We start from the raw sequence: 25,784 nt of genomic DNA, 5'->3' as shown, positions 1-25,784 counted from the left end.
CACACACACACACATATATGTATATAGGCATATATATCGCACAACGTAATATCCAACACGGTCCGCAAAAATTAATGGGGAAAAACACTATTGACATCTCTTTCATTTAACACAAAACATAACACAAGTTCTACAGTATTGAAATTAAAGCTAAACTTGTCTTCAACATCAACTTGAGGCACACGAATATTAGAACTAGGACTGAACTTGATTTTTTTTTTTTAAAAAAAAGGTGTTTGGCATTTGAGAAAGTGAGACAAACTCCTTTACATATTTACTTTGTATGTCATAAAATCACTTTTGAAACTATGGTTTAGATTTCATCCAAACACTCCCTGAAAAAATATATATTTACTGTGAAGTTTTTAATTAAGACATGAATTGTAAAGAAATAATCTCATGTCATTCTTATTAGAGAACTCGATTATTAGTAATCACTTGAAACTATACCTAAATTGAGGGGAGCAAAAAAGAACATCATATCATGCTGTGAGATTGTCAGAATGGTCTAGGAGGCTTCTCTAAGACAGCAGAAAAGAACGCTTCTTGATCACCTTTATCAATCTTTGGAACAACCACCCACTTGCGTCTCTTGTACCTCAGCATCTTGAAAGCTTCCAAGTAATCATCCAAATCCTCCTTCAAACAGAAGAAGCTGTCAATCCACAACAACCCACCAGGCCTCAGAACTCTATCCCAATCATACAGCACAAAATCCAGCAGCACAAAATCAATCCACCCGTCCAGAAACCTCGTCGTGTGGATCAAATCGAGGGTGTTATCAAAGAATGGAAGCCGCTGATTTATGGTTAAGTATAGAGGAACAAGTCCTCTGAGAGCTATCATTTCATTGAAGGGTGCTCCTAGGTTGATAGTTGCAGAAACTATAGTCACATTATATTCTTTCATTCTAGCAGCAAAAGTACCAGTTCCAACACTGAAGTCCAATCCTATTCTGATCTCTCCAGGCTTGATTTGAAGCACATCAGATATGAGGAAATCAGAAGTCTGATTTTCAGAACTGGGATCCAATGTTACCCATCTGGGCATTCATGATGAGTGAGGTTGAAGCAATCTGAGCACTTGAAGAATCCCTTACGAGTGGTGTTCCCAGCGAGGCAAGTGAAGTTCTTGCACCGGTATTGACTCCACCGGACATTTCTGTCATCTGGAAGTTTCCAGATGGACTCGTTGATTGGCAATGGCTGCATATATAGCCGAGGTGCTCTTGCAAGGCATCTTCTTCTTGGGAGAGGATCACAGCCATGTACCATGAGCTTCTGAGCCAGTTTCCAGTCATCATTGCACATTTCACCAATGTCATAATCCATGTATTCCTCAAGCTCTTCCCTCATGGCAAAGCAAGCATGGCCAATACTAGTGAAGGTTCCATTAGCCCCCATGAAATTCTGTTTTCCCAACCTATTAGGCTTGATCTTCACATACTTGCGAATCTCCTCCCGGAAGAAGTAATCAGCCGGCTCATCAGGCTGTTTCTTTTCTTTCAAAAGTGGAAGAGAAGTTGTGGCACTGGTTTTATGCTGACCAATCCCTTTATAATCTGAAAGAGATGCTTCCATGGATTCCAGGAGTCCTAAAATGTCAGCAAGAAAGACACTCATTTCCATCACAGAAGCTGTATCTGACTCTGCATCTCTCAAGTTCTGCAACTCTTGTTGAATTTTCTGAATTACATTTTGAGCCGTTATAATCACACTATTTCGAATTTCCTTTGGCTCCTCAGGATTCAAGTGGTTGCATAGAGATTCAGTGTCAAGAAAGGATTTAGAGATAAAGAATTTAGACAAGGTAGCAACAGAGAGAAGAGCAAGAGCACCCAATACAAAGATTGTGCAGTAAGCCCTTCTCCATATTGCAAATTTAGGAGTACCATTCAGTTTTGGCATTTCTGTATTTTCTGAACTGAGGATATTGAGTGCTTTCATATATCCTCAAACCAAAAACATCAGGACAAAAAGAGAAAGGGGGGCAAAAAAAAAAACCCACACAAACATAATCTGTTTCAGACTAAGAAATAACCTGACATTTGCAGCTCAAGGGAAACATGTTCATAGAGCCACAGCATGAGAACTGAAACAGTGATAAGAACTGGAAAGCTAATCATGGAGATATGGGGTAATCGTTTATTTGGAAAGAAAATTGGTGATCAAAAATATGAATAGGTGGATCTAGAAGATCTCTTGACATAATATGGAGTTGGAAATTGACCTAACGGATTATTCAAGCATTCTATAGCGCTAGCTTAGCAAATACTTAAAGTCAATCACAAAAAGAGAGCAAGTCAACGCGTGGATCTTAAATTCAGGTATTCACAACTTGCTAAAAGATAAACGGTTTATTATTACAGATCTAAAGGAGAGCTAATAGCAGAAAACACGATAAAGCAACCATAGAATTCACTATTTGGTCAAGTAACTTAATTTTCTAGCATCAGCATATAATATTTGGTCAACAAGGCTTTTCACATGTTTAAGTCTTCCATTCACTTGTGACACTGCTCTAACTCCAAGATTGAACCACATGCATCATACAGACAAACTTGTCAGCAAAATCGTGTAGTTGCTTCAAAAATGAAACTGCCTCATATTAAACAAAAGTAACGTTTCAAGTTCACATGGTCAGTTTTTTTAGGGGAAAAAAAAATTTCTTGACCTGGCTCCATGTTATCAGGCTATCAGTTTCAATTTCATTGACCTGCTTGAAGACTTTGAATACATTTAACAGTTCTATTATAAAAATAATGAGAAAAATTAGAAAAGAAAATCTATCAATATCTATCTACGTATCAACAAGAATTTTGGCAAGCCATATTGTTCACAAGTGATAATAAAAAAGAACAGATAGCTTGCTCTAGGACTCCGTGCAGGGACTAGAAGCCAATGTGTATATAATAATTACATGGACAAAACGGACTTCGGAAAAAGAGCATAGAATCTCTAAACCTCTAAAATACAAAAGGGTCCTAGTGACAAGCATTATGGGAGACAGGAACAGAAGCCATTGTCCCAATACAAGGGACCAAATCCTAGCTGTCTACAATGAGGACAACTAAGTGGAGCCATGAATGTTAAAAAAAGGCAAGCAAAAGCAAAAATCTCTTTTTCCCTGAGTAGAGGGGAAAGTGCAAAGAATGAAGTTGAAGATGAATACTAAATTACAAATCAACAACGATGTTCAACTAGAAGTCAAATTGATGCAGACTTTGGTAGGTAACCAGTCAACGAAGGAAGAAAACAAAAAGGTAACCAACGGGAAATCAACATCAACAACCTTAATGCAGAGATAGCAATCCACCATAAGGATTATAGAGAATGATGCCTTGTCAAACATTCATTTCTGGGCAGCGACACAAAATTTTATACAGAGAGAATTGAGGAACAAACCCATTGAGGCTAATTCATGTGAAACGCAAACTCAAACAGCTAGGATAAAGCATCAGTTAATTTCTCATTTCAATATTTTAATCCAACAAAATGATACTTTAACTGTGAGTACCACTACTTCTACGCCTTCACTCTCTTCTTCTATTTTCTTCTCTTCCGAATGAAGAAAAGAAAATACCCAATTTAAAAAAAAAAAAAAAGGCAAAAACTTGATCATCTTCAATAACCCAGAAGATTTACATTCTTGAGAAGCGAACCCAGAGAGTCCAAGAAGGAAAATGGTCACCTCCGTCGCCTCCGGTCAGCCGGGTACTGAGAGAGCGGCACCACTTCTTGCAGAGGCGTCGAAATCGGCGTCATGAGCGGCGAGTTCCGACAAACAGGGCACGACCCATTTAGTTTAAGCCAAGCGTCAAGGCACAAGAGGTGGAAATAATGGCGACACTCCGGCATCATCCTCAGCATCTCCGAATCCCTATACTCACACAAACAGATCGAACACATCGTACTGCTTCCAACACCCATAGCACCCCTACTGTACTGGAACCTGGGGTACGAGTTTATAACGTTCTCGTCGAGCCCCACGACGGAGCTCTCGTTATCATCCTCCTCCTCCGCCACAAAAATCACCCGAGGCAGAACAATACCCTCGGATTCCACATTCGCCCCAGATGGGTTCATATTCGGATTCGGGTTCGAATGCGAAGTGGGGTTGGGGTTGCGGTTGCGGCAACAGAGGTAGAAAGAGAGAATGAGCGTAGAGGCAAGAACGAGGAAGGCGAGGGCGATGGCAATGGAATAGCCGAAGCCAATGTTGATGAAGAGGGACATGGGGGCAAAAGGGAAGCAAAAGACAAATAAGAAGAAGAACCAGAAGAACCAAGTGAGATTTTGAAAGTGTCCATTTGACGGAGAAGGTGAAGAAGAAGTAAGAGGAGAGGGAGAAGGGGAATGAGGAGGAAATTGGGGAGAGATTTTGGAGGGCAAAGGGTGGGTGGGAATCTCAGCTGCTGCATTAAATTCTGGGGGTTTTTTTGTTATTGAATTTGGAGGGATTGGAATATTACTGTCTCTCTCCCCCCCCCCCTCTCGAGCGCATTTAATTCAAAAGGAGAGAGAAGAGAGCGAAAGAAAAAAGAGAAGAAGAAGAACAGTAGTGCCAGAAAGTTGGGCTGCTTTGGCCATGCCTCGCTCTGCCTTGCTTGCACCAACGATGCTTCTTGGGGATGTGCGAGACGAGAACTTTCAAGTTTGAAGTTTGAGGTTTGAAGTACTCGAGGCAATCACACACTCTCTTCCCCCGTGGAATCAACGAACTGCTATCCGCCTCTGGCTTTGTGACTTTTTGTTTAGGTGAAGAAATTTTAGGCAAAATCATTAATATAATTTTCTCACTTTCCCCTCTAATAAATATATGAGAAAATAAAAGATAATAAAAATATAATATTAAAGACAATTTTATTATTTTTATAAGTAAAATAGGAAAATTCTACCGTCTTAGAACAAATTTAATGACTATCTTAATTGTTTAAGAACAATCTGCCTTATTAAAATATTAATGATGGAATTTGAATCCATATCTATGAACTTGATCTTCATAGTAGCACCAAGAACAGAATGTTCTTATGCACTCACAATCCTTCAAACTTGCTGTGCCAAAAGAGAGAAATTAATTTGCCCTAATATCTCTTCCCTCACTGGGGTAAAAAAGTCATTCCCGTTTGAGAGGTGAATTTTCTTTTGATCACCTGAAAAACCCTAAGGTCCCGTTTGGTATGAAGCATTGAAAATGAGGGATTGGGATTGGGATTGCAATTGAAAAAAATCATTAAAATAATACTTAGCATGAGTAATTGTTTGTTATATGGGATTAGACAAACTCATAAAGGTGGGATTGGAGAATACCACTTCCCCCCATGGTATTCTCCAATCCCACATACATGACTTTGGCTAATCCCATATATCAAACAATTTCTTATACTAAACACTCTCTTAATAGATTTTTTCAATTGTAATCTCAATCTCAATCCCTCATTTTCAATGCTCCCTACCAAACGTAACCTAAAAGAAATAAAGGTAGGCAGAATCAACAAGGTTGCGATACTTTTGAGGGAGCTTGAAACGTTAAAGTTGATAAATATTGGCTGAAAATAAGACAAATGTGATGAGAGTGAGTCTCGAAACGTGAGATAACAATCTGCCTTTCCATGAGGAAATTCGATGCCTCACAATAATGATGAGGCCTTGATACAGGAGACACTTATTTCTTCTCTTATCCGCCCAAGTGTCCAAGTATTTCGGCAAGAGAGTTCCTTTTTTTCCCCCTTGGTGGTACAAATTTTAGGACCATAACTTAAACTGGGATGGGAGAAGCTCCACATGAGTCATCACATGTTACGAGTTGAGGTCTTGGCTTTGAATATGCCTTTTTAAATACTGCGACGATCTCAGAAATCAAATCATTTCATTTGGTGAGAGTGTCTGACCCTTTGACCACTAAACCCACAGTACGATGGGTGACAGAGTTTCTTTTGGAAGAAGAAACATGGACATTTTATGTTTTAAATCAAGAAACTTTTCTGAATGACACCTTATAATAATAAGCAGGGATGATAAAACCTGACAGAATGATTTGCGAGAATAATTGTGAAAGATTGAACGATGTTTTAGAGAATGAATGTTCTGATTATAATTTTTAATTTACAATGTGAGATGCTAGAAATGAAGTAGTTCACAAGGGAACTTAGAAAATCAGTGAAATGGCTTAATTAGGAACCAAGGGCGACAACTTGGAGATTAATAAAGGGTGGTAGCTTTTACAGTTTTGCGGAATTTATCATTAGAGGACACTAATCAAGATGATAATCAACGTGGTAACATGAATGTTTGAACCAAAAATGTTAAATAAATAGATACATAAATCATAAACAATGCAATTGGTTTAGATAAGATTTTCTTAAGCATGAAATTGTGAGTTCAAATCCTATATAGAGGTCATAATAAGTTCATGGATTATGGATTGTGGGGAAAAAAAGGTATACGCGTAAAATTTCATATAATTAAGATATGTTTTTAGAGGTTCAATAATATTTTTAACATATTTAATTAATGAAACTTAAAGCGTTCCATGGATGCATATTTGTGGCCAAATTTGCCTCAAGACTGATTAAGGGGAGACTGATAAAAAATTAGAAGCAGAAGCCATGTCATTATCCTAGGAGGGTAGACTTAATTACATGCCCATATTTAAAGTTTGCGCTTTAGCTCTTTCGGTGGTTTATCCAATGTCCCTTTTCTTAATGCCTAAATGGTTAATATCATGAGCTGGAAATTCTAATGGCTACTTTCTTTTGGGCCTTTAATGGTAATTTGGGAAAAAAAATTAGAATGTTGCATCTTTTGAGATGATGGGATGATTTGTGCTTGGCTAAATCTCAAGAAGGCATATGAAGGTTGGAATTTTTTTCATAGACAGGACAAGCTCTCCTTATGGCTACTACACACGCTTGGAGGCTAATTTTTGGTAACGAGGATTAAATTTTAGGTAAAGTAGAATCTAACACTCTTATCTTATTTTTCAAGTGTATCCAATACCTTGATGTTATTTTTTATGCATCTTATACCCTAATCTTATTTATAGCACATCTAACAACCTACATCATAAACAAGTAGGGTTTTGACTACACCAGAAAATAACATCATGGTGTTAAATGGACTAGAAAAATAATATTGTGCTACTGAATGCACTTGAAGAATAATATCAGAGTGTTGGATGTTACTTTACTCATAAATATTTGTGTCAATTCTTAGAGGTCAAGTTTTATGTTTTTTCCCATCTTAAATGTAGGAGTTGGGTAAACTAATTTACATAATGCATGTTGGTTTTCCTAACATAATCATATATAAAAACTATCCCAATTAGTTACGTCTATCTATGTGGACAATCAATAGAGATACTTCAACAAAAATAATAAATATTTTTTTGCATGATCTATTCTATCAGTTCTAAAGAAATTATCCAAATTCATTCATGATGCGGTCTGCAATATCCTACATTCATTAAGAATTGTTTTATGGCCTTGAGATATAGTAGTATTAATTATGAGTGATTAACTACTATTGGAAATATGGCGCATCTTGACGGTTAGAAGTTAGAATAGTTCTGCTATGAGGTTAATCTACAAGGCTAGCTTGGGGATTTAATAGGTTAAGATTGGGTCCAAAGAGGAAAAGTATGGGGTGATACGATTCGTAAACGTAATCATTTTATGTTTTTTTTTTTTTAATTTTAGTTTGTCAAGTAGGTTTTTTAACAAAAGTTTATCCACACACAAAATTCATTAAACTGCAAAAGTCATTTAGAATAAAAGTAACTTTTGCCAATGCTAATCCAAATAAACTCTTATCATTTAAAACTTTAGATGAGATGGAATTGATTTTTGAAATCTCACCTTATATAAATTTAATTTGAGTTATCATAATTTACCCAAGGTTCTTACTTCTAAAATACGTTTCTTTCGGAGTAATTGGTGAAATTGCTCTAGACTCATTGATTTGGTATTTGATCCATAGTTGGTTTTTTTTTTTTTTTACTACTCATAGATATCCTTCTATTGAAAACAATCATATTCAAGATACTATCGGGTAACTCTTTTAGTGGGGATTCAAACTTTAATTCATCACATTATGAAGGACTAGTCCTTTCTACTGGACTCAACTCTCATCGGTTTCTTAATTGGTACTTGATCCTTAGTTGACTTTTCTATGGTATTTCCCATTTTTGGGCGGTGGCACTCTAAAAGTTTTTCTTTTGGTTCTCTTATTTCTTTTATTTCACATAATTTTATTGTTATGCATAAGTATTCTCTTATTGAAGGTCTGAGACACTGTCATACACTAAGTGTGGGCACTTTTCTCAATAGAAATTTGAATATTAGTTTGTCATATTATAAGAAACTAGCTCACTCCAATAAACCCAACTCTCATTGGTTTCTTTATATAATTTAGATACATATACAAACACAAATCTGTCAATGCTGGGCTTAAACCTAAGACCTCATCCAAATATAACAGGTAACTTAACATCAGCGTTTTTGGAGTGTTGAGGTAATTGGGTTTTTACCCACAATTTCTCTTAGGGGATATTTGGATAAGAACAAAACTATAATTTCAAAAGTGCTTTTAAGGTATATGAAGTAAATATATTTCTAAAAAGTGATTATGGGGTTATCCAAACACCCCTTCTTTGCATGATGATCATGATTTGAAATGGTTTGTTATGATAATGAGAATTGGAATCCAAAATATCAATTTGGAACTTGATACTAAGTCTCAAATAGAATTGTGGAACACCGAATGATGCATACTACAGTTTTGCTAGACTATATATATGGCTCTTTAGTCTTTGGTACCATATGGTATTACATTAAATTATAGTCACAATGACTATAAAATTTGCAAGGCAAATCCTCAAATCTAATTATAGAAAGAAAATGGTCCACTAGGTCGTTTCACTAAAGCATGGGTGAATCATGGAAGATGGAGCTATGAGTCTGAGATTATGGTTTGGTACGTTATAAATTTAGTTACGCATAGCTCTTGTTTCTTCTCTTTTTAAGTAAAGAGAAAATAGAAAAGGCTTATTAAATAAAAAGAATAATTAATAATTGGAATGTTGGATCATACCTCATCCACCTTTGGCGGATCAGCCAGGCCCATAAAATTTGGGGTCTGATTATAATTAAATAAAAGCTTAGGGTCAATGGTATAAATTACCCCTTTTATGTCTTTACTACAAATTCTCTTCTTCTTTTCTCGGTGCATTTGCTGTATAAGCAAAATTCCGACTCCTCTGTGATCGAATTGTACGAGGGCATATAAGGTTACTAATGCTTTCAGGTACGCTCCAAAAACTCCCATGGAATAATCTCCTTCGAAATTTTGCATTTCCTTTTTTTTTCTCACAAGAAGATATTTTTCCTTATATATATATATATATATATATATCTATTCTCATCGGAGAATGTATGAGGGATAATAACCTGAAACTTTCTTGGAAATAAAGTGCTCTACTTAAAATAATGGTGTGAAAAAACTGTGGAGGAAGTTGGGGGAGAATTTTTTTTTTTAAAAAAAAAGTTGTGCAGAATTTGAAAGAAAATGCACTATTCATAACCTATGGATAGTACAAACATCTTATAATTTTTATATTTATATTAATATTGATATTGATTTAACTTTATACAAAGAAATATTTATCATATTTGGGCATGATGAGTTGGAGAAGCTTGGGCTAATTTCCTAAGGTTTTCAATGATCATAACCAGTTTTGTGTTGAGTCGATTCACAAAGCACTTGGGCAGCCATCCTGCTGGATCCAACTGAAACAACACAAACCAAATTTGGAAAAAAAATTAGTGAAAAATGAAGTTGATCCAAATATTGATCCAATTTTTCAACCAAAAAAAAACTATGATCTAATTTTAAAAAATATTTTTCATATTATTTATTAATTTTCTTTTGCAACACATAGCTATTTTCCTATTAAATGTAGTCCTGTTTGAGCTAATATAAGACAATATTTATGGACACTTCTCATAACAGGAATTTAAAATATGATTCGTCACATGCATATAATTGGGAATAGGTACGTTTGGCAATGGGTCAACCCAGTCCATGATCCACCATATTCGGGTTCTCCCCCAACAAAAAAAAAAAATCCAACCTTCTTTTTGTGGTTAACTGAACCAGTCTACCAAAGTTTAACCCATTTTAATACAAAAAAATCCACATGTAAGTTACTATAATATTACCTGATTTTTAATAACATCTCTATAGTTTTTTTTTTCACCTATTTACCATATTCTTATCATTTCACTTGTGTTTAATTAAATCCCTACAATTTGTTTTATCAATCCTTATGGTTTCACTAACTTTAATCAGGTTCTTATAATTTTTTTAGTAACGATTTGATTAAAAGTAAGGTAAAACTATAAGGATTTAGAAAATAATTTTTCCTTCATAACATTAATAGAAAAAGAAATAACAATGAAATTGAGATACCTGAACAACATAAGTGACAACACAAGAATCATCTTCAAGCTTCTCCACAACCCATCCTGACTGCAACAGTAATCCTCTAATTGCATTGCTTTGCTTTGGATGCAACCCTGCTGCTATCTCCTTTGGTAGTGATGCTACTGCCACTACCTATAATAGTTCATTCCCATTTCAATTCATCTTTTTTTTAAAAAAAAATTGCACTAATAATGGCATCAAGAAAATATTATCTTAAATTTTATGTATTGGTTCAATCACAATAAAATTATGTTTAAAATTGATCCTAACTAATTAATTTTATTATGTTCATTCTAATTTTAACACATTTGCAATTTGAGTCATATGAAGCTATTTCAAGTTATAACAGTGAGATGAGACGTGGATAGAAGTTGAGAATTAACTGAAAGTTGTATACACGTGATCATCCAAGGGTATTTTCGTCCGTCCAAAGAACACTAAAAGAGACTTTAATAAGTTTTTATCATTTTAGCATTTGTGAATCCTAGGGCCAAGGGTTTATATATTGTCATTTGCCCACAAAAGTTTCTTCTTGCTTTTAGCTTGGGGTCCTCTTTGATCCAATGGTATGCCCCACAACAAATTCTCATTTCAATCCTCTCTTTTATAAGGCACAAATAACATAATTTGGTTGAAATCGATTAAAGGCAATAAATATGGAAAATAATAATAATAACCTAATGAAAGAGGGTAAGTGAGAGAATGAGCAAATAGGAACATGGAGTAACCAATGTAGTGAGACTAAAGACAAAAATCAGAAATGAAACAAAAGATTTATTCTTTAAAAGCATTATCTTTATTTATAGGGATAAATGGGGTAGGAAAGAAATATTTTTGTATTGAAATCACTATATGCAATGTCTATCTCATGCAAATGTGACAAGTGATGTTGTTACTAGAGTGGTTAGCTACTGATTTATCATTATCATTTTTATTGTATTATTTAAAGATAAGCAGGACATTTTATATTTATAAAATTAATTTTGTGTTTTATTTTTTCCTCATTTTATTCTACCTTGGGTAACAAGTAACAACCGGATCCTATGTTTCATTGATAAAGATGGGCTGTCCGAGTAGGGTTGTGAAATGGCATCCCATGTAAAAAAGAATAAACAAAAGGGAAAAGTGAAAGGTGAAAGTTTAGGAAAAGCTAAAAGGGATATTTACATGTAACTTTAATGATTAATGGGATATAATTATTTTTCATTAATTAATATCAAATTTATTTTATTAAAATTATATGGACTTATATTTATTTTTAAATCAACGTAAATTTTTTGGTAAAGTTTACATATACATATATATATTCCTCTTAAGTCCTATCAAACCAAAAGATAAACTCAAAATTGTTAGCCAAAATTTTCTCATGTGATCACTAATGTTCACTAATTGATGACTAATGAATGTATTGATAAGGTAGATATCTATTTCCTAAAATGTTCCAAGTTTTTTTTCAAATAAATCTTATTTGATCACTAATTGATCCCTAATGAATGTATTAATGTACAAAACAGAAAACAAAGTGTTTAATACCATATTAAAATATGAAAAAGATATTTATTATACTATATACAAATAAGTTTTTTGAGAAAATTCTAAAAAAGTACCACTTAAATTTCAAAACCTCAAATCAAGAATTCCTACAAAATATGTTGTCATTTGATTTTCAAGTATAGTTAATTACTATTAAAGTATAGGAAACAAAACTAATTTGGGATTTTAAAATTCAAGTGGTTTTTTTTTTTTTGGTATTTTGGAATTCAAATGGTATCTTTTTGGAGTTTTTCAATTTTTTTGTGACAGTTATTCTGAAACAGAAATTAATGAGAATGAAGAGGAAATTAATGTGAGGAAAAAAGAGAGAGAGAGAGAGAGAGAGAACTAACCAAGGTGCCATCTTCCATGGTTTCACGACGCTCATAAACAATGAATTCTCTATTGCGAAAGAGAGGCTTTGAGTTATCTCCAAATCTCAAACGAATTATGCTTAGATTGTCTTCCAAGTCTTTTATGTATCTTGCTTCCACCAGATCTGAGTCCCATTGCTGCATTTTTCAATCACAAATTTTTCACAATCTCAATAAGCCATTCAAAATTATAAAAAAAGAAAAAAGAGAAAAATGATAGGAAAAATTAGTCCTCTCACTACTAAAAAAAGAATGCTTTTAACGCCCCCAATCCACGTCGATTATTAAAAAAAAAACGCTGTAAAAAAATGATATCATTCTTATAAATAAATTGCAGTATAATATCATTTTTAACTAAAAAGTCATCACCTCTAGTAAAAATAACATAGTAAACATTTGGACTTGCTATGACGTTTATGAAGACGACGTAGTTCTTAAATTTTAATTTGGTATAATTTGATTTTTATAGTTTTGATTCAATTGTAACTCACTTTTTGAATTTTGATTTGATATAACTTAATTATATAATATAACCATTTAAAACATTAATGATCATATTTTAGAAAATAAAATTATATATTTCATGAGGTTTGTGAGTTAAAATTTTAAATTGTTAAAACCATGAGGATTGAATTGTAATGAGATAAAATTTAGGGATGGAGTTTCAATTAAATCAAAATTATAGAGAGAAAATTGTTCTGCATCAAAATTAAAGGACTGAATTATAATCAAACCAAAGTTATATGGAGAAAAATATTAATTTTCCTAACAAAAATAATATTTTCTATATCACAATGGGACGAGAAGCATTTTAACTCTTTATAACAAGAAACGGCACCGTATGGACATTAACATGGCCACAGACAAAAGCTTTCTTTTCAATTCGCTGGCTCGGAATCTACTCCGCTTTTGGAGTTTCCTATTTATTCTTTTTCACTTCTTTTTCTCTCAATTCGGCTTCTTTTGAATATTCAAAATTATTAATTTTTTTTTGTGTTATCATCATCACCATCATATTTTCAATTTTTTATAAAAAATATTTTCAATGTTGATTTCTAAAATTAATACTATATTAATTTTTTTGGTTAGTAGATAATTTCAGTTGAATGCTTGTGAGGCCTTATATTATTTCTTCTATCATGTGGTACAGAATATTGAATGTTAATATAGTTTCTTCTGATGGAATTGCAGGCTCATCTACTTTACATGAAATTTGAAGCTAGTTAAAAATTTTTATCTATAAATATTATGCAATATATTTACTTTTGGTAAAGTAATTATTTATTCTTTACATAATGATAATAAATCATAATATAAGTTGATACTTCATGAGAATATATAGGTTTGATATGTGGTGGCACGCAAAATTGGATTTGTTTGTCCATTTCTGTAAATGATATGTTACTTCTTGGTAGGGAAATTGTACAGGAACACCATTTTAGTTCTCTTTTTTTTTCCCAACCAAATTTTAAACATAGTTTTATGATGCATATGCTAATATATATATATATATATATCCTGTTTAAATAAGAAGATACACACACACACACCCACCAAATACAATAATCTATATATAGTAAAATCTATAATAAATTATATCAACAAATTCTTTTATCCCTATTTCATATAATACATAAAAATATATTTAATAAAAAATAATTAAAAATTGTTACTACATCCGACCCTTAATATAAGACCAAATTAACTAATTTAAAAAAAATTAAGAAAACTAAAAAGTACTTAGTTATAATATATGTTACATATTTCGCTAACATAGTGACATGTATCATTATATTATATATCAGTTTAATTTATAAACTAGACATATTATTTTAAAAAAAAATGATAAATATAATATCTTAAAGTAATTTATTTAACTTTCTTAATCTTTCCAAATTAATCAACCAAGTTTTATATTAAAGACAAAAGAAAATATATAAGACATATCAAGTTGTTATAATGTATGATGCCTAATTTTGTTTAGAGTATAATTTACTCTGGTCTTCTAAATTTATATTAAGATTCAATTTATTTCTTTAAATTTATAATATGTATTTTCAATCCCTTAATCTCATCATTAAGCAAATCTAAATAGGGTGACTCTGCGATATTTAAAAACAAGGTTTTAGCATTATGACCGTATAAAAATATTTAAAAAAGATATAGCTTACTACCTCCGGTCCTAATTATAAGACCCAGTTAACTAATTTGAAAAGATTAAGGAAGTAAGTTAAGTTAGTTATTTGTAATAAATAAGTGTTGTCATTCCTAAAATATCCTTGCTAATTAAGTGTATTGGCTAGAACTATCATTATTAGAAGGACTATCTTGGAAAAAAATGTATAAATATGAGAGACAAAATAGATTGGGGTCTTATAATTAGGACCAAACAAAAAGTCAAACGGGGTCTTATATTAAGGACCGGAGGTAGTATGAGGTTACTCATCTCATCTGGAAATTTAAGGTAAAAGGTGAGGTGTGTGGGTAAAGAATAAAGATGGAGAGTTGAGAAATCAATATAAGGACTGACCTTAGCAGCATCAATGGCGTTAGCGACCGTGATGAATTGCTGAGGTGAGAGAGATCGGAGGAGCCACCGGCTGCGGAAGGTATGAAGGGACCCCGACCGCCGCTTCGATATCTCTACGCCGTTCTCAACGCCCTGAACCTTCCACCCGTCGCCGCCGCCTCCAACTCCTCTGTCGGAATCCGACGCCGAAGCCGACAACAGCTCTTGTATGCAGCTCTCACTGGCAAAATGCACGTACCTCCTCAACGAATCCTCACTTATCGACCTTCATCATCATCATCATAAATTAAATTATTAATTCATTAATATTCCCAATAATTCCCCCATAAAAGAATATGGGAGAACTGGATCATCAATAATCCATACATGAACAACAAGGATAAAAACATAACACACACACGCACATATATAACATTTTCAACATATCACCATCTTCATCTTCTCATATTCTAGGTTTAACAGTTAAGCAGCAGAAATATAGTATATATCACCCATGCGCACTCAAACACACACACACACACACACAAACATATAATTTCTTGATGTTGAACTTGAAACTTCTCATGTATGTATCTTTTAAAGTAAGTGAAACTCAAACAGCCAACGCTAGCCAGCTAGCTAGTACTGGTTCAAGACAAGTTCAAGAGAATAGAGAGAGAGAGAGAGTAATTAGTAACAAGAAAATGAAGAGCAGGAAGAAGCTGAGGGGAAGAAAGAGAGAAATGAAGGCGAGTTCATTATTGGAAGCGGAATTTGAACAGAAGAAGGTAGGCTTACCAGGATCTGCTGCAAGGAGGAGCAGGGCTCCCTGTGGCGCTCATATTTTCTTGTTATGAGGTTTTACAAGAAGAAACTGTGTTTGGGGTTTAATTTCTCAGAGAGTCAGAGAGGAAGAGGGAGGGGTTTATATATATATATATATATATATATAAAAGAAGGAGAAGAGTAAGTAAGAGAGGGAATTAAAAGGAAGTGGGGGGCTGGTGATTGATGCACATGGAATGCCAGAAGAAGCTTGAATGATTAGAGCAAACAACAAGCCACCACCCAATAGATAAGAGAAAGAAAGAGAGAAATATGAGAGAGAGAGAGAGATTCTCTTTCTTCCCCAAAAAAGGAGCAGAAGAAATGGCAGCAAATATGAAGCACATGGACTGTTGGGTGGCGTTTGACAAGCCCATGAAAATTAATTATTTAAAAATAAATATTCAGTGGATCAACAGATAGAGAAAGAGAGAGAGAGATATATATATATATATATATTAAGAATATATATTTATTAGCACAGACTCCATCATCCTAAGTTTCTATTACTATGTATATACAAAGGACGTACGACTCAGGGAAGATTTTTCCCTTATTACGTGCCAAAGAGGGAAAAACTATACTTGAAAATTATAATTATAAATAATAAATTTTAAATTTGTAAATTAATTTTTTCACAATTTTGTAGTAACATTTAATGGGTTTGAGTTGACTAAATGGATTCAACGAGGAGAGAATTAAAGTAACCAGTGTTAATCAGGTTTGAATCTACGTTGTTATTAGAAGGCATTGTATTTCTTTTACTTGATTCAACAATTATCATCCCTCTCTACGATTGAATCGGGGTCAGACCCATATGATTCAAATTATATAATTTAATTGAAATATAGAAAGATATTCACACATAATCCTGGAAAGAGTAAATATTTAAATAAAAAATTAATCTTCAAATAATTGAAACATTTATATCAACTAACAGGATTGGATCTAGTTGAAGAGGCTAATCTCTCACAATGTGATGAACCAATATTTGAATCTTCACTTGAAAAGGCACTTATATTTAGTATTTAATAATGTATCAAACAGAATTACTTCTAATAAGAGTGTCTGACAAGAAAAAATAAAATTTATATGTAAACCAGACATAATTCAACAAAACAGAGTTACCAAAACATAAAGATGACAATTATTTTTTAACTCAAAATAACGTTGTTTCAGGTTTGGAAAGAAAAGAAAAATATAAAATACTAAGAAATTAGTCTATCGGCTCACTAGTACGTCGGCCATCCGGGTTGAATTTTAGTAGAACGATGAAATTTTTTTTATAAAGTCCTTTAAAACATTACTATTCTTTTGTTTTCTCCAAGTTAAGAACATCTTTTCAATACTTTTTTTTTCCCCTTTTGTAATTTTCAAGTTGAGTTTACTATAATTTCTTTTACTTTTTTTAATAATATCCACCTCTAGTGGCTCATAGGTAAAGAAGAGAGTGTATTTGAATGGAAATCAAACCATTATTTTAAAAGTAATTTTATGATATGTAAAGCAAGTATATAAAAAAATTTTTTATTTCAACTTATATGAAAATATTTTTTTTAAGTATTTTTACTTAATGCCAAACACCCCTAAAAAAAGAGAGAGGAAGATGAATGTAACCAAAATCTTGCTTTCCAAGTCAGGGCCCAGTCACGTGCCATGAAAGAGTTGGATTCTCATCTCAAAGAGCAAAGCTGTAAGAATTGGTCCCAATTTACGTTGTCCTTTCCCTCACTTGCCCTAATGTTAGGTGCTAAACCAAACCAACCAACTCCTTTATTTCTTTGTTTCTTCTTTTTTTTTAATATAAACTATTTTTAAAAAGTTATATTAACCTCTAACTATTAGTCAAATTTGAGTTTTGAGGGCCTGGTTTAGAACAATTTTCTCATTCTATGATATTTTTGTATTTATTATAATTGAACCCTTAACCATGATATTAAAATTCAACTCAATCAGCCGATCGATAAATTAATCTTTTATCAATTTGGTTTAGAGTTTTAAACAAATCGACAAGATTGAATTTTATGTATATATATATATATATTTCCCCTTATTAAGTATGACGTGATATTATTTTGAGTTAAAGAAATAATAGTTTGTGAATTGTGATACACGTATTTTAATAACTCTATTTTATTATATTATGCATTGTTTATGCATAAATGTTCCACTTTTTGTGGATTAATTATTTAGAATTATATATGAATATTTTTACAAATTTTAATTAAATTATATTAATTTAATTATGATTGGATTGACCACGGTTCAATCATGGTTAAACCATTGGCCTTTGAAATTGATCCAATTTGAAGGTTCAAATAAATAATAATAATTTTGCTTATGAGCTATAATTTTTTTGCGTAAGTTGATTTTTTTGAATTTTAGAAATATTTAATATTATAATTTTAAACAATTTCAAATAATTAAATGTGGGTTATAAATTTATTTATTTTTTACCAATTTTAGTTTTATATCATTTCTGAGATGTGACCACACTTCTGTTGAATCCCACATGTTCGTGTGGTGCGTAGCAGTTGAAGAGGAAATGGTCATCCCATTTCCCTTATTCTTAGATCATATTATTATGAAAGTGACGTGAACGTTCCTCCACTTCATTCAAACGAATCACTTCTTTTTTTATTTTTATTTTTTAAAAAGAAGGATAACCTTTTTTTTTTTTTTTTTACTTTTTTGGTCAAGATACTTAAAATCGATTTATTAAAAAGGAAGGATAAATTTTTTAAACTTTTTTTTTAATCAAGATACTGAAAATTGATCCGGAGTTAAACTAATTGTGAGATTGTGATTTAAGGATTAATACTTTTACTGTGGTTGAAGAGAGATGAACTTAATCATAACTAATATAATATAATTTGATTAAAATATGCCAAAATATTCATATGTATAAGTTGAAAAGAATAATATTCAATAAAAAAAGACACTAATCCACAAATGGATAGAACATTATGTATAAATCACATACTACCTCTGAGTCCTTAATATAAAATTATTATGTAATTTGCATTACAAATTAGATATTATATTAAAGATTGGAACTTGGAAGTAGTATAATTCAAGAGTTACAAATATGATGAGTTGTTTTTTCTTTTTTTCTTTTTAACTCAAAATGATGTTGTTTCTTGCTTACTTAAATGGAAAAAAAAAATATAAAGTCTAACCGGGCTAACCTTTTCAAAGTGTTTTATTAGCACCATGAACAGACTAGTTCACTAGTTTACTAGTCTAATCTACCAATTTAGGTAGAATTTTAATACTATAGTTTTTAACAGCAACAAAAGTAAAATAGCTAAATTTTTCAAATAATAAAGTATACTTGTAGTTTAATTCCACAAGTTTTTAAAGTGTATCTTTAGTCCTTGAATTAATATGAATATTCTAAATTATAATTATTTGATTATTTGATAATATCAAAATCAAATAATTATGTTAAAAAAAACCCCTTTACCAGTTCCAATTGGACTTATAATTATTTCACATTATTTTTCTAGCAAGCATTTGATTTATTTCTATTGCAACTTGTTATAGGAAAATAATTGAATGTGCAAGCTTATAGGGAAGAGTAATTTTGAGACCACCCAAGAAAAAAAGATAAGATTCGCATAAACCTTGAAGATACGCATTTAATAAAACGAAAGGGGAAAAAATCAGAGTGATAAGGAGAAGATTTTCTTCTGCGGCCTTCCCATCCTCTCCCTTTTTTCTTATCATTATATCAACATTTCAATGATTAAGATTAAATCTTTATAAATTATTCTTAAAACATTTCTTTATAGGAAAAAAACTACTTTGCAATTACTCATACTCTTTTTTTCAAATTTTTAATTTGATATCTGTAGGCTTTTTCTCATGATTAAATCCTTTAATTTTGCTTAATTAGTACCGTTATATAGATACCAAATTAAAAAATTAAAAAATATAGATATATGCAAAATGGTTTTCTTTGGGGGAAAAAAAAGAATAAACATCCAGACACAAATTGCTAACTTTTTTGTGTGTGAATAGTTTCAAATTATAATTAAAAAATACAAAGACATTTTGTAAAAAAAAAATCAAATTTAAACTATTCTAATGTTAATGTTGTGGTTGGGAAAAGAGGAGGAGAAAGAGGAAAATGATGGGAAGGAGAGAAGAGAGAATCTTTCCTAAAGACAAGGGTCATTGGGAGACCCATGACAAGTATCACAATGTTGAAAGTGGCATACAGATATGTAGAATAATGAAAATGAATGCTACTTTCAAAAAGGATGTATAATGAAAGAAGGTGATTTTATTTCCTAGGTAAGCATGGTATAATTACATTCATCAATCATAATTACTTCCACCATTTCAACAAAAAAATTAAATAAATACAATAATGATGCTTAGATTATAAAGTAAATTATATACACAAATATTTGAGATTGATTTGCCTTCCCTTTTGATTGAAATAATGAAAAATGATAGATACGAATCCTCAGGAGTAATAATACCATACAATGACCTTGAAATTTACAAGGCCAAAAGTTAATCATATGTGCTTTTCAAAGTTGTCACCGATTCTTTGCAATATTCGAATAACATTGAAAAAGTTAAAATGGTACTCAACTTAGACTATTAATTTACATAGAGTAAAAATTAATTTACTTATTTATTTGGAAAAAAAAAGTGTATTTGATCTTCTTAAAATGCCTCCTTGAGTTATTTACATTGAAACTTACTCCCTTAACAATTTTTTCAATATGCAGTATTAACAAAGAGTGTAAACAAAATTATAAATTTCTTTTTAAAAAAATAAATTGAAATTTTACGTTTGAAATAAAAACAAATTCATTAAGAAGTTCTTATATTTAAGTCCGAACGAAGTAACGAAAAAAATCAACAATAACTCCAAAACAAAGTCGGTCTGTGATATTATCAAGTTTTTATAGGTCCCCATCTGTCATTTTCCCTGGAAATAACCTGTCAAACTTTTGATGGTATTAATGCACAAGACACGAAAGAAAGCTAGGTCCTTTTTGGTTATAAGGATGGAAAATGATTTTCTTTATCTCATAATTTTTGTACGATGATTATCATGCACTTGCAGTCATTATCATATACTCGTGATATAGAAAAAAAAAATAACACTATACAAATATGTAAAAAAAAAATTTTCCCCAATACTTCCAAACTTAAGAATCATGGACAAGAGTGTCATTTTTTATTCATAAAATAAAATTAGTTTTATTTAACATTTTTAACTTATCTACTAAGCTTAAGGAAGCCTCTAGATATGAGGCTGTCCACTGCTTCTCGTACAGCATCTTCAAGTGGAGTAAACACCAATCCCAAGTCTATTAGCCTCTTCGCAGCATCTTCACATGCTACCAACCCAGGTTGAGTTTCTGGAGGGAACCTGCATGTGGTTATGATCAGTTAGAGAGAGAACCATCCCACATGATGACAATTTAAGATTCGAATCCTCCCAAACAAATTCACACAATGTTCAAGAGGCAGACAATTGATCTGAAATCCACATTCAGGAAGGGAATTCACTGATTAAGTGGTGAGAATGCGACTCACATGTGTCCTCTTTTCTTTCAATATTTTCATTGCTCTAGAATTTTGTGTTCATGATGTATATCTCATATACCAATGTCAGGTGGATCAAGTGGAAAAAAAATCTGATGCCTTTTTTAAGCAATGCCTCAAATCTGAGACTTATGCATGCCCAAAAAAAAAATGAAGTTACATTAGGCGAGATTCTCTTCATTTAATGCCCAATATAACTTAAATTTGGATTAGTCAGTAATCCCAGATGCCGAGTGATTTAAAGGAGGGGGGAAAAAAAACATCTTGACAATTTATCAGAATGTTATCTACCAATAATAATAATATAGTTAGATCGAGTAAAAGAAACCCGATAATATATACCCTTGAAGTAAGATAGAGTTTGAGTATTGAGGATAAAAAAAATTGCACTAGTAGAGATAACTCCTATTTGGGGTCAGACATTGTGTTTAAATCAAGATTAATTAGTAATATCAAATACCGTATACTTTCTCACCCAAGAAAAAGGGAACAAAAAGAACAAAAAATTCAATCATGTACGATGCACATAATGATGAGTCCCAATTTGATTGATTTATCTTGGTTAAATAAAGGATTCCAGGTTGTGCTGTTTCCCACTTGACATACAATGCCAACTAATCTTATACCCACATACTTAACAAAGAACATAAGTCATTTTATAATAAATCAGTTCTTGGGAGGAACTTTGCTCGAAGCCAATCATTGTCCATTTATCCAATAAAGAAAAAAGATGAAAACAAATTTCACCCAAAAAAAGGAAGAGAAAAAAGGGGGAGAGGGAACCATCACCTCTTAAAGGGGGAAAGAATTTCGAACACAAAGTTATCAAGTTAATGATTGCTCACAATAGATAATAATAACTGATATCCCGATGATCTATTCAATTTAAACATGTCATTTAAGTAGGCAATCATTATTTAATTGTTTTAAATCAAAAATTTGAATTCAGGTATTTTGAATAACTAACTAACAAAGAGCTACGGTCAAGATATAACTGAGTCCCATTACTCTTCTTCCTTCTCGCCAATTTCTTACCCTAATTTCACCTAACATGCAGTGTTAGCTGACTTGTGAACAATTTTTTCAAAATTATTAATCAAGTTACCAAACCCCATGCCTTTCCTAGTCCTGAATTGAATTTCTTTTACCTCATTGAGTATGACCACAAAAGAGAACATGGATATAAGACATAGCATGAGAACACAAAATTCAAGGTCTCCGAGTAATTTATACACTTTCTTTTCATGTGGAGGTTTTATTTATTTTTTCTTCCCAAAAGTGCAAAATAATTGAGGAAAATTATCATGAAGGACATAAATATTCTAATATTTACAAAGAGGTCTCTTAAAAATAACATACTTAAGGATGCTACTTCAAGATTATTAAAAGCAACCATATAGGAGAAGACAATGAATCACCACAGTTTGAGCAAGTAACAGGACTATAGTACCACTACAAAAAAGATATAGCAATGCTACTAAAAAAATGGAGGTAAATAAACTTCAAAACTGATGGTAAATTTTCCAATACCTAGTTGTACATTCTCCAAACTACATCCATGTAAAGAAGGGGTTACACTCCTAAAAGCTAGAGATAACATACCAGATAACTTTGCTTTTCGTGGCACATTTCCTGTTTCCTTTAATCTTGTGTGAACTTGCACAAACTTAACGACTACTTTCCTTCAAAATGTCGGCAATTTCCCATAAGTTGAAGGTAACCTGGCTATAACTGGGATGTAACTTTCCCAAATCATGGCAGTAACAATTATCAGTTGAGGATAACTTGCTCATAACATAGGGACTAATTACCTAAACCTGGATGATTATTTTCCCATAATCTTGTGGTGACTTCTCGAAACAGGTTGGTAACTTGCCCATAAAATGGTGGTAATATGAATGCCACTTGGGAGTAACTTGCTCAAAGCATGATGGTTAATCGCCTAAATAGTAAAGTAGCATTCTTACAACTTCGTTGTAACTTTCCCGAGCATACTAATGAAGTTTCTATAATGTGACGGAAACTTTCATTAAGCTATAACTTTAAGGTAACACTGCTATAACAAGGCAAATTTAACTGAGACTAATTTTTCCCTTTCCATGGCCCCATCTGAAATTTCTGAAGGACTTCTATGTAAATATTAGAAAATATATTTCTTTCGTCATAATTTTCACAACAATTAAAGTCTGCAAAAGAGTACTGTATTCCCCTTCTCCAACCCATACCATAACTTTCCGTCATATTCAGCTAACTACTCCATCGGGCGTTGAACCTGTATCTCTTCCACACAAGCATGTATAGATCTCCATTTTTAATGGAAAAGTCATAGGTCCATGGTCAATAGTGATATTGTTATGTCAGTAACCTACCACCTAGTCTCCTCCTAACACTATAAATGTTCTCATTTGATCTATCCCTCTACATTGTCCCCTAATATGGGGGAAGCCAATTATTAAATCAAACATAGCAACAAAAAAGCATAGTTAGTAATAAGAAGCAAATAATACAGAAGGCAATCAAACTATTATTACAAACATATGGTATAAGCCTCAGGAAACATAAGTATAATTTATTATCAATATCTATCTGCAGACCAATAATGTGCTCCAAGCCACATGAGCTAAAAATGAGAAATTTCGAGAACCACCTACAACCTCAATCAGTGAAGAGAGTGGGAGAGAACTTCTGACCAAAATCAAAGGAAAAGTTGTTCTTATCTAAGTGGAGAGAAGCACAATAAGTAAATAAAAAAGTGGGGCAAAACAAAAGAGAAATCATTGCAGAATGGAAAGAAAACTACATGGCTCCAATCCAAAGTCCAAACGTGGTAGGCCAAACCAGAATTTTTCACAACAGTGTAAAAGAAAATTGGTAGGGAGTAGGTTGAAAGGAAAGAAATGGAAAGATAAAGGAAAAACTAACAAAATTTCTCAAATCTTAAGTTAAAACAAAAAGTATACCATAATTTAATCCAAGGTTTCACAAGACAACGTTGTTCTAGGACTAAAAGTGTTATTCGAGTCCCTATATTTTTTGAATGATATTTGAGTCCCTATTCACACCCTAGATTCATCCAATTACCTGAAATTACAAATCTTAATATTTGAATAATAATTACATAATATTGTGTGATATAGTCTAAATAAGTAATAGATGGTCGAATATACAAGTATCTCTTTATGACAGATGGAGTCTAACCAAACCACAAAAGTGTGAAACTCATGCCAGCCCACCTGTAACCCATAATAGAAAGCACTGCTTATTTTAAGTCATGTTTGTTATCAGTCAGCAGTAGCTGTGATCCTCCAAGTCAACAACCATAATAATTTTAAAAAAAAATCATCAAAGTGGATCACCCACTTCTTAAACCAAGGTCAAACTTCATCCTCACACTGTAGCAGTTGATAATAAAACCAAACAGGAATGACAACAGAAAAAGAGGAAGAAAAAAATGCAAACCTGTGAACAGGGAAATCAGGATATAGCTTGGACACTTTGTTGGCAAAATCAGAAAACTGATAGATGCCATTGGTGCAGAGATATCTACCAGAAGCATTTGGGTTTTCAAACAGCATTACATGCGCTTTGGCCACATCCTTCACATGAACAGCTCCAAGCCAGTGATACTCTTGCGTATCCTTTGATCCCTCAAGCAACTGTTGAAGCACGGCACTGCTAGCATTCAGCGAATTCTGAAGCAGAGGACCTAAACACGTCGCAGGATGAATCGCCACCATGTTAATGCCATTCTTCTCCGCGTAATCCCATGCCCCTCTTTCCGCCAGCGTCTTCGACACCGGGTACCATTTGGCCCGCGATTTGCAGTAATCAAGGTCGGTCCAAGAGGACTCATCGAAGGGCTTGTTTGGAGGCCAATTAGGGTTCGGGACCATGGCGGAAATAGATGACGTGAGGACGACACGCATCACCTTGCACTTCTTAGCTGCTTCTAGAACGTTCAGAGTGCCCTGAACCGCCGGAAGCACGAGTTCCTTCTGTGGGTCGACGGGGTCTTCAAGGGTACAAGGGGATGCCACATGGAACACACCGGAGCAACCGTCCACGGCACGGGCGACGGCGGCGGCGTCGAGCACATCGACCTCGAAGATTTTAATTCGGGATTTGGCGTCAGGGTGGAGTCCGAAGAGGTGAGAGGCGTCGGATTTGGGGAATATGGAAGCATGTATGGAGGCATAGCGACGGTTTTGCAGGAGCGTTTTGACCAACCATGAGCCAATGAAGCCATTGGCTCCGGTGACGCACACAACGTCGGTGTGTGGGGAAGCCATTGATTGATTTTGTAAAGGAATGAAGAAGAAAATTTGATAAATGAGGTCTCAAATCTGAATCTAAAATTCCAAGGGCAGCTAATGATAATGCATTAGCAGGAGAAAGTAAGCATAAATTGAAGTACTTCTCAAGAATTTTGAGTGCAGAAGAGACGAAGTGAGTAACATGCTGTGAGCTTCAACGCCATATTTGTAGTTTCCG

The 25,784-nt window shown here is 32.9% G+C and overlaps 2 protein-coding genes and 1 pseudogene across 2 annotated transcripts; all 3 read right to left on the bottom strand.

The window, feature by feature from the left end:
• Positions 1–360: 360 nt before the first annotated feature.
• LOC114759965 (uncharacterized) lies at positions 361–4,307 on the bottom strand (annotated as a pseudogene).
• A 5,322-nt stretch (positions 4,308–9,629) lies between these two features.
• On the bottom strand, positions 9,630–15,773 carry LOC114759962 (START domain-containing protein 10-like). Its single transcript, XM_028949209.1, has 5 exons — positions 15,696–15,773; positions 14,919–15,183; positions 12,368–12,526; positions 10,467–10,613; positions 9,630–9,784 (listed from the first exon to the last, which is right to left on the bottom strand). Exons 1-5 carry the CDS (start codon positions 15,737–15,739, stop codon positions 9,662–9,664), a joined length of 738 nt encoding a protein of 245 aa, XP_028805042.1. The 5' UTR covers positions 15,740–15,773; the 3' UTR covers positions 9,630–9,661.
• Positions 15,774–20,734: 4,961 nt separating this feature from the next.
• Positions 20,735–25,784, bottom strand: LOC114759963 (cinnamoyl-CoA reductase 2-like). Its single transcript, XM_028949210.1, has 2 exons — positions 24,753–25,784; positions 20,735–21,117 (listed from the first exon to the last, which is right to left on the bottom strand). The coding sequence occupies exons 1-2, from the start codon at positions 25,580–25,582 to the stop codon at positions 20,964–20,966; spliced, it is 984 nt and encodes a 327-aa protein (XP_028805043.1). The 5' UTR covers positions 25,583–25,784; the 3' UTR covers positions 20,735–20,963.

The sequence above is a fragment of the Neltuma alba genome, unplaced genomic scaffold (assembly GCF_004799145.2).
Source record: "Neltuma alba isolate B1F8T4 unplaced genomic scaffold, ASM479914v2 tig00010923_pilon, whole genome shotgun sequence".
Lineage (NCBI taxonomy): Eukaryota > Viridiplantae > Streptophyta > Magnoliopsida > Fabales > Fabaceae > Neltuma > Neltuma alba.
The sequence above is the reverse complement of the archived record's forward strand: the minus strand, read 5'-3'. Positions and strand labels throughout refer to the sequence as shown.